Source organism: Physella acuta, unplaced genomic scaffold (assembly GCF_028476545.2).
Source record: "Physella acuta isolate Inbredline_101_S28 unplaced genomic scaffold, ASM2847654v3 ptg000666l, whole genome shotgun sequence".
NCBI lineage: Eukaryota > Metazoa > Mollusca > Gastropoda > Physidae > Physella > Physella acuta.
The window spans coordinates 269,882-285,947 of record NW_026732185.1 but is presented as its reverse complement, the minus strand read 5'-3'; the positions used below and the strand labels follow the sequence as shown (position 1 = coordinate 285,947).

The 16,066-nt window shown below is 32.8% G+C and overlaps 1 protein-coding gene across 1 annotated transcript; it reads right to left on the bottom strand.

Annotated features, from left to right (window-relative positions):
* Positions 1-6,570: 6,570 nt before the first annotated feature.
* LOC131948928 (uncharacterized) lies at positions 6,571-8,989 on the bottom strand. Its single transcript, XM_059310656.1, has 4 exons — positions 8,899-8,989; positions 7,767-7,785; positions 7,447-7,562; positions 6,571-7,244 (listed from the first exon to the last, which is right to left on the bottom strand). The coding sequence occupies exons 2-4, from the start codon at positions 7,783-7,785 to the stop codon at positions 7,077-7,079; spliced, it is 303 nt and encodes a 100-aa protein (XP_059166639.1). The 5' UTR covers positions 8,899-8,989; the 3' UTR covers positions 6,571-7,076.
* Between the last annotated feature and the right edge of the window lie 7,077 nt (positions 8,990-16,066).

The window sequence follows — 16,066 nt, the reverse complement described above, 5'->3', positions numbered from 1 at the left end:
CGTTACATATATTTACTTTTACAAAATTTAATGTATTAAAATGTTTACTTTCTGTGCTATGACAGCATCTGCTTCTGGAGGGCATATAAATTATTGAATTATATTGTCTATCGATTGATGAAGCTAAATAAACCATCTTTATAACAAAAATATAAGTCAGTAAGGTTGGGTGGGGCGGTGGGTGGGGGATCCCTATATTGCCTTTCGCACATGTGTGAGAGAGAGTGCCCTTTTATTTATGTATTATTAGATTTTTATTACTGTATAGGTTTTTCGGCACTTTGTGAGGATGTAAATAGGTGGGGGAGGAATTTTTTTTTAAATGTATTCCTATTTACTTATAGCAAATTGTTTTTAAACATACGTGGTTAGTAACAAAAGATTAGGAAAACGAACAGAATATAAATAAACATGTTTATAAGATTCTAAAGTAGTGGATATTTTGTCGTTTTTTTTTTATGTTCTAAAAAAGAGGATTCTATAATTTGAAAACTAGTTATTTCCTACCTAATAAAATTAATTAAATTAAAAAACATGCTCGGTATGGGCCAAAAATTACAACAGTTAAAGTACGATTGTTTATGTTTGCCAAAATAGTAATACAAATGTGTGAAATGTAAATTGCGCACTTTTTTGGCCACTGGTATTTACTGCACTATTTTGCACTGCAACAGAAGCGTGAAGGCTTGCATGGAAACATAAGACGCCATCTTTTTGAACATCCGCCTCCCCTTTTGATGTGTCAAGATTTTGAAAGAGAACAGATTAACATGGCATATTGTGTACTGGCGCTGATATTAGTTTCTGTTGTAAGCTGTAAGTTATTTTTATTTTCTAAAATTTGAAAACAAGTTATTTCCTACCTAATAAAATTAATAAAATTATAAAGCCGTGCTCGGTATGGACCAGAGGTAACAAAAGTTAAAGTAAGTTTATATTTTGTTTGCCAAAATAGTAATACAAATGTGTGAAATGTAAATTGTGCACTATCTTGGCTACTGGTATTTACTGCACTACTTTGCACTGAAACAGAAGCGTGACTGTTTACGTGGAAACATACGACACATTCTTGGATACATTATTATACTACCATCTTGAGATGGAGCCTAAGTTGATTGATTCTTGCAAATATTAGCCATGTTGGTTTATCGTCTTGCCATACTGTTCTTTATAAGGGGTACGTTTTTCAATTTGTTTTTTAGTTACGATACCCTTGCCCTTTATGTCTTCCTCCCTGTTCCCCTTCTTCTCATCCATTGCTAGTTCTAGCTCCTTCAATTTTAGTCTCGGCCCATTCCAACCGCTTCTTTCCTTCTAGTTTACATCTCTCCCGCAAACGATATAAAATCCCCTAGTGTTAAACCCTCGCTAGCAATCTCACCTTGTCTACTTATGTTGAATGCCAAAATTGTAGTGCTCAATACAATGTTAGGCAAAGGGTAATCCCCGGTTGCGAGTACCGTGCCAAAGACTAATGCAACAACACTTACCTCAATGCGAACAAATATGTTGTAGTAGTCCCTTCCCTTACTTTTAGCCCTTCGAAAACAATGGTAAATCATGTAATGGCCGTAACATGTAAAAACAAGGGCCTCCAACCCTATAAATTAAGCTAACCCATACTCCAGCTTTTATACCGCATTCGACCTTGGGATAACAATACATAAACACACCGGAGTTAAAAATATTCTAGGGTAAACTCAACTCACACACGCACTCTCCCCTAATTCTAGATTATTCTATCCTATTCTAATCTAACCTACAACTAACCAGTAACAGTCATTACCCCACCCCTCCCCCACCCCCTCCCCAAGCTCGAGACCTGATCCTAAACCTAAGCCCTAAATCCAAGCCTATAAATTAAGCTAACCTACTACCAAACCTCAAACAAAAGCCTAAACTAAAAACCTATTACATATTGGAGTGGGGACGCCTAACGGAAATATGTGATTTAGCGCCCCAAGATCCCGTACAAGCGGATGGGGTTACTACTTGAATCCACCGGCGGCAGTGTCATCCTGAGCACATCACATATGAGCAGCAAGGCCCCAGGCCAACAGACAGTCGTTTAAAAGTTCACACAACACTAGGGATAAGTCTCCCTACAACACTCGATGACTAAATCTAATCAGCTATTGCACCAATGTTTCTTCCAGACTTTTTTCTCACGGGGAGGGGGGTGCATTTGATATTTTCGTGGGGGGGGGGTCAGACATTGGTTAAAGTATACATTTTGTATTTAAATTTCCATTTCGTTCGGATGGGGGGGGGGGGGCGATAGACTGTTTTCGGGGAAGGGGAGGGGGGGGGGGTCGGCTCTACCGGAAGAAACAATGTGTCGCGCCAATCACCTTTGCAGTAATGTAACCAGCAGCTCCCAAGAGCCCAGTGACTCACCTGACACCTGGGCCGTCGCCCAGGGACTTACATCATGTCTTGGCGTGTCTCGTTAGTAGTGTGGACAAACCCGCGCCCTAAGATACAAGAAATGAACTGCCGACATTGTTCACATTTATTACAACACACGAGCTGGCCCCAAGTTTACCAAGCGAGAAGCACGGACTCTCTTAATCTAGTTCAACACACCAAACTGACGCCGAATTTTATGAGGCTTTCATCAAAACGTTACCAACCGTGTGTCATGTTTTCCAGAAGTTGAATTAAATAGTCTCTATATAATAAAGATAGTCCAACCGCAGCTACAGTATTCTTTTTATAGGGGCCCAAAAAAATTATGCGGGGGGGGGGGGCTTTTTTTCTAGTTCTGCCACTGACAACCACATCAGACAAACAAGGACACTGACAAGTCAAAAATCATTATTGCAAAGGACAGGAGTTGTTTTTTTTATTTGCAGGTTGCCTTGGGCATAACTTTTGTATTGGACTCTTTTTCCTGCTTGACTGTAGCAGCAATAATATCGTGTGCGAATACGGCCTTTGCGACGGCAAATGTTGTAGCCAGTAAGTATTTTTAAAACACTACTCGTTTAGTCCGTCTGTCCATGCTCTATTTCTCTATTCCAACCTGAGTTCTTCTACAATACCTGTTTCTCACATGTTCTTCTCGTTTCTCTATGTGCTGCTCTGTCATGTTTCCTCTATACATTCATTTGTCTCTCACCTCACATACAATTTCACTCTCTTTTACCCTAATTAACTTTTTTCCTCGTTCCTCCATATCTACCTCTCTAGGAATCTTTTTTTTTCTCGATTCTATTTCCTTACGTGTTGTTGTAAATTGAATTTTTCTCCAGGGACGAATGGATTTTAAAACAGAATGCCAAAGTCGCCCATCAAAGCAATGCGAGGCAAATGTCCGTCTACCCCTCACTAATCACATGCTTTTGTTACGCAATATCGCTCATCTCAGTCTGTGGAATAGTCGCAAAAGGTAAATAAAAACATGACGTCATGTCTTTTTGTTGTTGATTTACATCTCCCCCTCCCCTTCGTCACACATACGCTCAAAAGGCCAGACCCCCCCCCCCCTTCCTAAAATGAGGTCAAAACTCAGCCTACCCCCCCCCCCCCACCAAAAAATTAATAAATAATAATTATTGTTTTTTTTAAATTATCTTTTTTTTCAGGGACCACCGTCGTAGTTACTATCTAGCTATTGTAATTGAATAGTATATTTTGTCTATTAGGTATCTTAATGTGGTGTGGTGGTGAAAAGTGCACTCCAGGTCATGCTCCGAACTTTAACAATCCTTCGTCACCAGCAGAAAGGAGCACTCCAGGTCATGCTCCTTACTTTGGCAATCCTTCGTCACCAGCAGAAAGGAGCACTCCAGGTCATGCTCCTTACTTTGGCAATCCTTCGTCACCAGCAGAAAGGAGCACTCCAGGTCATGCTCCTTACTTTGGCAATCCTTCGTCACCAGCAGAAAGGAGCACTCCAGGTCATGCTCCTTACTTTGGCAATCCTTCGTCACCAGCAGAAAGGAGCACTCCAGGTCATGCTCCTTACTTTGGCAATCCTTCGTCACCAGCAGAAAGGAGCACTCCAGGTCATGCTCCTTACTTTGGCAATCCTTCGTCAAAACAATACAACAACAACCCATTCAACAGCAGCAATAGACAATGGAGCGAAACCTCATCCTCATCAGAGTACGAACTTAAAACCTCTCTGAGCGCCAAATACCTCGCCAACCATAGCCCGTCGACCTCTGATAATTCAGAATCGCCGGCAAATAGCTTCCATGGTTTATTTGACCGAAGGGACAATGTAACTGATGTACATGGGGAAACTGTCATCCCAAGTTATGTTAGACAAACTCAGGCAAATCCCAGGAGATATCAAAGCAGAAGCAGACCAGGAGCCCCGGGCAGCTATGGCGAGTCGTCCAGGTTTTAAGTTCTTAGCGGCAGTACATTAAATTAAGGGGATATGCGCGACAAAAATCACAATTTTTTTTTCGTCAGAATGTTGTTTTTTTTTTTTGCACTTTCAGATATTTTGTTCTTTTTTTTAATTAATAACTTTAAAGAGTAACCCTTTTTTACGGTTTCAATACTTACTTTCATTTTAAAAACATAATAAAGATATTCAAAAGGCTTTATAAAAAAATAGAAGAAAAATGCGCATATCCCCTTAAAGTTAATTGTTGAACAGCAATGTCGCTTGGTTTAATTTTACTATGTGCGAGTGCGTGTTTGTCGCTTATCAACGTTTTAAAAAAATAATAAATGTCCAGTACACATTGTATCGAAGTAGTCTACAATGCTGAAAGTATCATCCATAATTATTTGAATATAGTGATAACTGTTGTGAGCGGTTATCGTGTAGTCATCAGTTGTTGTCCATTCTCTTTACCGGTTGATAAAATAGTTATTGAAGACATGATTTATTTCTTGGATTCGCATTTGGTTTCTCATAGAAATTGGTGAGGGTGACCTCTGGTAAGATTAACCAAGGTATTAGTTGCCATGAAGTGTAGATTTGGAGTTACGAATTTACGCGTTGAAATGTACAATTAGTCGCTGCTGGCTACTTACACAAACATTGTTAATAAAGCCTAAAAACATCAATTATTATTTACATCGACTTGACGTGTTTTGTTTTGATTTGGGTGCATGTACGCCTGGCTCGTTAGTGTGATGTTCTGTTGATTGTATGCAAACATGGGAGAACTGCAACACCAAATCGTAGGTGACATCAACAACTCCCACACAAAGTAAAGTTCCCTTTCCAAACCTAACGGTCTATAGGGCACGTAATTATGTTAGAGGGTATTTGTTTCAATAGTACAATAAAATACGAATGAGGAGAAAGAATTTGAAAAAACTATCTGATTTTTAAGTGACAAAAATAAAAGAAGTATTGAGGTTTGAGTGGTTAAGTGATAGAGCGGTATTTACTCGAAAAAGCGCCACAAACCCCTCACACAATTCTCCGAATGTTTTAGTCTCCTTTTATTATGCATTCACTTATCCGAATGAAGTCAAAGGTGTAGCTTGCATCTAATTTTAGAATCAGGGTTATATCATTACAATTTGCGTGGCTTCACAAACTCTATCGCCTATACACATTTCTCTTTTCATCAGTTTCATAAATAAAAAGTACAAACGCGATTAAAAAATTAATTATTTTTAAATTCGAACTAAAGTAGTAACACAACCCAACTAAAGATTGACCCATCAGAAGGTGTGGCTATGTAGCGAAAAGTGTAGGCCTACTTTAATATAATATTGCATGCAGATGAGATTATTGGTTCCATGACAAATGATCTCAGGACAAGTGATCGCAGACAAAATATCTGAGAAAAAATATCTCACGGACAAATGATCTCACGGACTGAATATACCAGGACAAAATATGTCTAGGATATTATGTCTGAGATGATCTGTCATAAGATTATTTGTCAACAGACCAATTCATAATCGTTTCTCAAACTCATAAAGAGTTATGTCACATACTCAACTCGTCTAACTTAGACCCTAGAAAAAAGTCTAAATTGTGTTAAAAACATAAACATTACAGATAGGGATCATCCATAAACGACATCGGATTTTTTGAGGATTTTTTTACTTCTCCCTCCTCACCGCCATACATCGTCTCCATAAAACGAGACTCCCTCCTAAAATGACGTCACACCTCATACTGCAAAACCCCTCAATTTTTTTTAAACATCGATTTCTTTGACTGACCTCCGTCAACATAGATTATATTAATCAATTTTTTATTATCGTTTACAAAAACAGTTTTCTAAAACGCTAAAAATCAACTAAAATTCAACGTACTATATTACTTTTTTACACTGCAAAAGTGTGACGTTACACCATCCCCTCCATCACACATTGTTACAAAATTACGCCCCACCCCCCCCCCCCCACGTCGCCGTCGCCCCTAGGAGTTTGACGTCATAGATGGGACTGCTTCTGGGATATATTCGGGAATATCCACAGTTGCATGATTTTTTCAGAAAAGAAAAACAATAATTTTAAGGTATTTGATATATATTTTGTAATTTCTATACAATATTTGGTTGTTTTAAATATAAGACACGTATGAATTAGTGAAACAATTGTGATCGATTGCAAAAAATCAACTCCACATAAACACAGGTAGGATGTAACTTAAGTTTTAAATGAAATTCAGAGATTATTTCTTGCGTGTAACGAACGACGCTATGTTTTATAGTAGCAACTTGACTTTCGTCCACATAAATTCACATTGTTATATTATTAAAAAGTCTGACCTAGCAGTTACTATGGCAGAGAACTTACAAACAAATAATAATTCATAGCTGAAAACAGAGTTTTAAACTACATAGCATTCGTTGAAGTAAATAAGGAAAAAAAAGTAAGCTATATAAGGCCGTCATTCCTGACTGGCAAGTATCCAATATAAGTGTGTGTTGTTAGATAAAAATTGCTTGATAAAAAAAAATAATTTAATTAAATGACCACCAAAAAAAACGTTAAAGCTTTAAAAATATCCGTATTTTTTAAAAGCCTCTTAAGAATTAGGAAACAGTTATCATAAGAATTAGCGAAAATAAAGGGGTAAAATCGGAATGGTATATTATAGTTTATCTACATATATTCATATAAACATGAATAAAATAATATATTTATTCCTTCAAACGAAATTCAAAATGCCCATAACTCATTTCTTCAAAATAATCAAGTATGCTTGCATCATCATCCATTTCTCTCTCTGCTTCGCGCTTGTTGATAGCAACCATATAGTAGTCATTTGGGTTTTCTACCATCTCTTCCAGTAATATACTAGTCTTCACCTGTAGTGAAAATTACAATGATAATATGTTGACGAAGTAACGCGTATATATATATATATATATATATATATATATATATATATATATATATATATATATATATATATATATATATATATATATATATATATGTATATATTGAAGGATAAACGGTGGTGGCAGGATGAGAAGGGGATAATTAAATTGTGTGCTGTATATTTACCACATGCACTTTATTGTCGTCGCCATTCACATCCATCATTTCAACTGAAACATTTTTTCTTTCTTTGGTTTGTGGCGATATTATTCTAATTTCGTAGGCGTCATCTGATTTCGCTTCTATGGAATTGAATTTTTACAACTTGTAAGTCATACTCTACCTTAATTTGTCAAAACAAAAACAACATATTATTTATAAACAAGTATGTAATCTGAATCAAAATACGACAATGACACTAAATTTCATCGTTACTGATTTCTAATAATACAAAATAAATAATTCAACATATAAGTTTGTTGTAATGTACAATATAGCCGTCCTACCGTGATTAGCGCTAGCCATCTGAAAATTAAAGTATGTAGGTCTTATAAGCAAAAGAAAATTCACAATTAATATATTGCGCAGTTTTCTAAAAATAATATCTACCTCAGTTTGATATTATACCTGAAAATATATATCGCAATGACGACTAGTTTATGGCCTTATGTTTTTTTAAATTATATAATTCAAGTGACGTTATAATTTCCGTCATCGTAATAGGTTGTGACAGTGGTTATATCTCACTTGTATTTAATAAGTTAATTTCAGATAAATGTTGCAAGTCGCATCTAAAATGTCAATTATAAATTAATGAAACAATGTAAAAAAAAAATTTCCCCACTCTCGATTGTTATTTTTATGTAAAAGTCTTGATACACAATCGCGAAACTAACTTGCAAATATTCCGTAATATTTCTAGCAAAAAATTGCTTTATAATTCAAATATTTTAGCCTATTAGGGAATATACCACACAAAGATTTACGAAATATCTAAAAATGTATACAATGTTCATGCGTATTAGAAATACAATAAACAAGAACAAACTGTTATACACAACCAACCATTGTTGTAAAAGTAGATGATGGTAATCTAATCTATTTAATGTAAGAAAAAAATGACCCAAAACCTAAATGTTTAAATTTTCCTAGCGCGAATAAAATAGTCTAATAAGTATGTAAAAAGTAAAGTTTCCCTTTCAAACCTGACGGTTATGGGGCAAGTGAAGTAGAGTTCACTTGTTTCTGTGACCTCGGCATATGAAGAGATAGTGTGGTCAGCACTATGCCCAGCCGCCTTTACTTTCCCTAACGTGAGTTAGGTACCCATCAGAGTTGGGTGGACTCTAATAAGTAAAACTTTATTATCATTTCCTATTATGTATCATATCAGTTTCATCGCAGCTGCAACTCCTCGCCCTTCCCATTAGAGATTCTACTTTATTTTGAAAAGTTTAATTATGTAAACATTGATTAAAAATCACGTCCCCCGTGGTGTTATATTTAAGAATATTTGAGAAAGTTTAGGGCGATCAGTCCTACTTTATTTTTTAATTATCACAGAAATATAAGTATTACAAGCTACAGATTTTAGAGCTTATTTAATTGAATATTTGTAAAATATATATCTGATCTTACCTGCAGTAACAGCTCTACTTTCAAATTTTAAAAGAAATTATAAAAGTAAATTTGGGACGATGAATTCCTTAATATTTAAATAAGAGTGGAGGTTTCTCATATGATTTAGGGAATTTCCGATACTAGAACTAATATACAATTTTATATAGTCAGCAATTTGAATAGAAAATTCCCAAAAGTTGTTTATAGTATCATATCACTATAGATACGATAAACTCAATGTAGCGTCTAATTTCTTCAACAATCATGTTTTTGTTAAAACACGTTACACAACTAGATTCTAGCAACTTAAGAAATCAATGAAAACTTAAAAAAACGCAATGTTTTTCTATTTACTATATTTAGTAGATTAATCAAGTTGTATGGCTGTATAGCCCGCGAAATGTGGGGGGTGGATTGAGGGAGGAGTGTAATAAGAGTTTAATTCACTTCAAATTAGGAGGAAAAACATAGTTTAATTTGTTAATTTGTAACACTATTTAAAATTAACATATATATTATATATATATTATATATATATATTATATATATATATATATATATATATATATATATATATATATATATATATATATATATATATACATATATATATACATATATAAATACAAATATATATATATATATATATATATATATATATATATATATATATATATATATATATATATATATATATATATGTATATATATATATATATATATATTTGTATTTATATATGTATATATATATGTATATATATATATATATATATATAGATATATATATATATATATATATACATATATATATATATATATATATATATATATATATATTATATATATATATATATATATAGATATATATAGATATATATATATAGATATATATATGTATATATATGTATATATATGTATATATATGTATATATATATATATATATATATATATATATATATATATATATATATATATATATATATATATATATATATATATATATATATATATATATATATATATATATATATATATAGATATATATATATGCGTGTGTGTTTATAAGTGTGTGTGTTATTTTAAATTGAAAAAAAATACAACACTATGTGATTTCAATATGCTGACCAATGTGTATTGGCTTGAACCAAGTCTTTGAAGGTTTACTAGATTTTTTTTCGTCTAATAGGTTAAAAAGAGCATATCAAACCTAGAAGCGATTTACAATCCAGAAGACTTCACCATGGTTGCTTGTATGGAAACTCCCAAATCAAGTAGAGAAATGGATGATAATGCCAGCATACTTGATTACTTTCATGAGATGTGCAATTGATATTTCGAATTTAGTTCAAGAATTTCCAATGAGAAACCCCAAAATAACTGAACTACAAACACAATTTTTTTTTACATGAAATCACCATAACAAGCATATTTTGATTACATAATTTTTAAGACAAACCCCCTGTACAAAAACCCCCTGGACATAAACCCCCCGACATAAACCCCCGGAAAAAAAAACCCCACGACATAAACCCCCTGGACAAAAACCCCCCGCGATATAAACCCCCCGGATAATAACCCCCGGACTGAGGTATATATAAAGAAAAAATAACGATGATGTGAACCAAGAAATTTTAAAAAATTACATTAAATTAATTTAATTTTTTTACGACTAAGAAAATAGTTTCTACCTAAAAAAAATGCTTTTCGAAATCAAGGAGTGACCTTAGTTGTATTTGATCAAAGATCGGGCACCGACAACACCTTAGATCTAGGCCATCCACATGTGGGAGCCGTGCGGATCAAAGCAACACTTTCTTAACAATTCAAAAGATGTGAGGGATTCACCGGCGGAAGCTTGGTTCATATCCACCTTGGCATACAGAACCATGGTATAAATATAAAATCAAATTTATTTCTCGACAAATCGTATATTTTCTGGAATGGAGTTCGTTCAATTCAGGACTCTGGCCTTCAACAACTCTACCAAGTTGATAGTGAATTTGCTGCCAAGCTCAGAATGCGTTGGCCTTTGTTCCCATCGAACACATGAATCATGCCTTTGAAAAATTATTGGAAATTTTCCCCCAAGAAGCAATGCCGATTGCAGACTACTTTGAGGACTACTATGTTGGCAGACCACAACGTCGAGGTCGAAGACAACCTATGTTTCCACTTGACATGTGGAACATGCACACACGTGCAGAAGACCTTATGCCAAAAACAAACAACTCAGTTGAAGGCTGGCACAGAAGTTTTCAGTCGCATATGGGATGTTGCCCTTCAAATATTTGGAAATTTATTGACTTTATTAAAAAGGAACAATCTCTCCAACAAGTTTATTTTAGACATATTAATTCAGGTCACTGTTTACCAAAACAGAAAAAAAAATATATTGATAGCAGCTCTCGAGTTTTAACTGTTGTTAAAAATTTTAATGAGTCCACCATTATTGAGTATTTGCGAGGCATCGCTCACAATCTGTCTTTTTAAAATTATAATCAAAATAAAAGTTGTTTCTTATGTTTGTTTTGTATTTATATATTAATTTTGGTTCTCATCATCTTTGGTTTTTCCTTATATAAACCTCAATTGGGGGGTTTTTGTCCAGGGGGTTTATATCGCGGGGGGTTTTTGTCCAGGGGGTTTATGTCGCGGGGGTTTTTGTTCAGGGGGTTTATGTCGGGGGGTTTATGTCCAGGGGGTTTTTGACCGGGAGCCAAATGGACATAGCTATATATATATATATATATATATATATATATATATATATATATATATATATATATATATATATATATATATATATATATATATATATATATATATATATATGTATATAATAAGACATAACGTTACAATAATTTTAGGTAGATATTTTTAGTTTAATACAACAATTTAATTTATAATATTGTTAGGTTATTGACCTTTATTTATAATAACTCAAATAAAAATGGAAAGTACATTACAATAATTAAAGATTTTAGCACATATATTTAAAAATACATATAATATTTTTAATGGATTGTAAAAAGTCTTCATTTAATGTCGGATACTAAACCGAAAGTCCAGAGCTCGAACCGCTCATTTTTGAAAAAGAAAACACATAGAGGCGAGAGGTCTTAAAATATACTTTTTGGGAATAAAAAAATTATTACTTATTTTTAAGAAATCAGAAACAGATTGAATTACTCTTCCGGTTACTGAAAATTGCTCAAAAGTTGAAACTAATCTCCGTGCAGGAGTTAATAGCTCTATACGCGTTTCACGCACTTAGTTAAAACGGTATTTTTGAACCCGTAATTAGAGTTCAGAACCACTTTCGGAAATTGGAGGTCATTCAAAAATGAATTGTAATCTACATATACGATCTAATAGTTATTTTTAAAATTTCTTCTACCTAACGAAAATGTACTACCGTTATTAGGTTCCTACGATTTTTATAGATTTGTTTTAAATCTTATACGTATTTGATACGTAGGTTTCTGTCGGGATATCAACTCTGGTTGCCATTGAAACCGCAAAAGGAGTTAAAATTTAACACAATTTCAAACCTTTAAAATGTTGTACGCCCAAAAGATAAATTAGATACGACTACAGATTTTCATTCCTTATACTAAAATATATTTCATTTTTTTTTTTGTTTTATCTTGCATGCATTTAAAGTTAAAAGTTTAGGTAAACCTATGTAAACAATTAATTGTTTTCTTCAATTAAATGGTGACACATGATGATATTATGGCATCCATGTGTATTTTTTTGTTTCTAAGACTCCCCTGTAATCTCCATCATAAAAGTATCATTAACAATTTCCTCTTGGACGGCAGCACTCTCGGACTTCCTCAAGGCTCATTAATGCCAGCCTTATAACCTGTCGGCCTTATGTTATGGCGGCCCTTTTTATTTGGGCTCTTTTGTAATTTAAGAGACAAAAATTTTCATTACGTAGATTATTTTAACGGACTAAATCAATATTTAATAGTAAAAGGATTTAATCATAATTAACAGACCATTTTCCCACAAAAAATGAAATTTAAAAAAAAAAAACTAATTGCTTTTGTATAGTCCTAATTTTAAAATAAAAATAAAACGTAGATTATTTAAAATAGACAAAAAGGACAGTAAATAGTTTTACATCGTAATTCAAAAGATAAATGTGAGCTTTAAAAGTTTAGAATATTCAAAACGGATTGCTATATGGTGTTTGAGTCGTAATACCTATAATTTAAAAAAAAGAATATAATATCCTATATAATTCTCGTTTAAGATAAGTAACCGATACTCCATATTTTACTTAGAACCGTGGTAATTTGTTTTATTTCTTAAAGTCATCTCATAATTGGAACCAGTTACTCTTGGCCAGAAAATTTAAAATAAAAAGTAATGAAAAGATGCATTATTAGTAAGGGTTTTTAAAATTGTAATTTGCAAATCTATTAATTACAGACTTTGTTTTTCATATAGACACGAGTTATAACTACCTTATAATATGCATTTTATTTCTATTTTTTAAATTGTTTTGAAAATTGCATGGTAATTGTTTTTGTTGCATTAAAAAATGCTTAATAAAACAATACATATTTTAAGGAGCACAATTTTCGGAAAATCTATGAATTAGGAATTTTCCGTTATTATTTTATATAGCAGCCATTTTTTCTTAAAGTAATCAGCTGTATAAAGTTGTCACAGATTTTAAAGAAAAGGTATTGAAAAACACATCACAGGTAAAGAATACATTTACAAACAACAGTATAAATAGGCGATTTACTATGCTGCGTTGATTTCCTTAAACTAATATGATAACAGTAATGAAAGAGTCGGAAAAAATAAATAGATGTTCCGTCATTGTATTTAAAAAAACTCGTCGTTTTCCTATTTGAGTATGTCATACATACAAGCCTATCTATGAATCATGTATAGTATTACTACAAATACTACGCTTTAAATATGGAAGTTGAACATATTTTGGTATCTAATATTACGACAATTAAAATTTGGAAATAGCAATAAGGCACTCTGTCGTCTTTCCTGTTTGAACTTGCCTTCCGTCAACAGCATGTGAGGTCAAGGTTATCGACTTAGAGGTGTTAAGTTCACATCTTGGCGGAATTTAGTCCATATTTCAAACTAAATTGCTTGATCTAAATTAAATTATAATTTATCATAAAATGTTATGAAAGTTACAGCCATACCTCCGTAAAAAAAATTATGTACAGCAGTATGAATTTACATTTCATGTACCATAATTAAAATGTATAGTTACTACACTTGCAATTTAACTTGCATGGTAAAAGTCTACATATTTTTTAACATAGGCTACATATTTTCCTAAAATTAAAGAGAAACACAGGATTTATTTGACGTCAAATTGTTACCATTTCTGTACATAGTGATAGTAAACTGGATTTAAATATATAGAAAACAACTTAATGCTCTGATTCCTAATCTCATCTCTGTATTGACAACAAAAAAATAAAGTTTAATATACATCATGTAATCGAATGTATTTCTTTTAGATCTCCCACCCCTTTAAAAAAACATTTAGACATTTTTTTCTATTTTGGAGAGTTTTAAAGATTTAGTTTCGATACAATAGAAAATTTATAAAAATTAAAAATATATTTTTAGAATTACTTTTGTTTTAATCAGTATATTGTCAGACGTTTATGTTTCAGATGGCAAGCGCAAATCATGATAAGACTACGCCATATTTATATTGAAATAAATCAATAATGTTGGTAGTATGTATATTATTTGTGACTGGAATCTTGTTTTAATGATTTACTTACTCTTTAAACAGCTTCTGTTCAATCCAATTATTACTTTGTTGGCTTGAAATAATTTGAAAAAATAATTAACTAATAAATAGTAGAGTAAAATTGAAAATAGGGGTAAAAGATGGCTCACGGTCAAAAAACCCCTGGACATAAACCCCCTGGACATAAACCCCCCGACATAAACCCCCTGGACAAAAACCCCCAGCGACATAAGCCCCCTGGACAAAAACCCCCGCGATATAAACCCCCTGGACTAAAACCCCCCCGCGATATAAACCCCCTGGACTAAAACCCCCCGCGATATAAACCCCCTGGACAAAAACCCCCAACTGAGGTTTATATATGGAAAAACCAAAGATGATGAGAAACAAAATTAATAAATAAATACAAAACGACAATGCAATCTGACATCAAATTTGATGCCTTATTAATTTTTTATGAATTAATTAAAATTGTCTGAAATTAGTATGCAGTCTTGTGCTACTCTTTCCGCACTATTATACGCTCGTTACCAGGTTCATTTGGTGGGCTATAGTTTTTAGTCATGAAACTCTATTGTATTAAAATGTTTAAAGTGAATCTCTTCCTAAATACGGCTCGTTATTATATATTTAAAGAAAATCATTTATTTTCTCCTTGTTAGTTTTAGTGCATTGTTACATAAAAGCTTGGTATCTTGTTATTCGAACGATTTTATGCACTTATTCCTTTTTTAAAGAGAATCCAAGTAAGATACTAGGAAATAAAATCACGCCTACTAAAAGATCTGTCATTAAATTATACTTTTTAATCAACAGGTTAAGACAGAAATATTAAGAGGAGAAGGGGTAACAACTCCTGATGACTACACAATGATAGCTCACAATTCCGACGGCTCTTGTAAAATTATGGATGATAATGCCAGTATAAATATGTACAATGATGTAATGTGTAATGGATATTTTGAATTTCGTAAAAGATCAGCATAAAACAAATATATTTTTCAAAAAACATCAATACCTCCACCTACCTGTGACTCAGGGGAGATAATACTATCAATTCCATCAATAATTTTTAAAATTCGTATTAAATTAAAAATAATACAAGCGCTTAATTAAAGTGATAGTTAAAAGTACCGTCAGTAGATAAAGGGTTAAATACTGTGGTTCAATTATAACTTTTTTTTTACACCAGAAGTGTCTTAATTTTAATTTTTTCATGCAGGATATAAAAAATTCGATGCACCTAAGTATATAAGGTGATAAAGTCCCGAAAATATCATTGATTTGACTTTGAATGGTTGACTGATGCAGACACATCATTTTATTTTGGATCCCTCCTGTCAGGGACATGAATAATTAAATAATGCAAAAAAAAAAAAAAAAAAAATCGTTCTACAGCCACGTAAAAACCGAGTACATAGGGCATATTT

Excerpts from the sequence above, each read along its gene's own strand:
- LOC131948928 (XM_059310656.1), bottom strand. Across the intron at positions 7,245-7,446 it reads ACGACAATAAAGTGCATGTG|GTGAAGACTAGTATATTACT; the intron begins GTAAATATACAG and ends TTTTCACTACAG.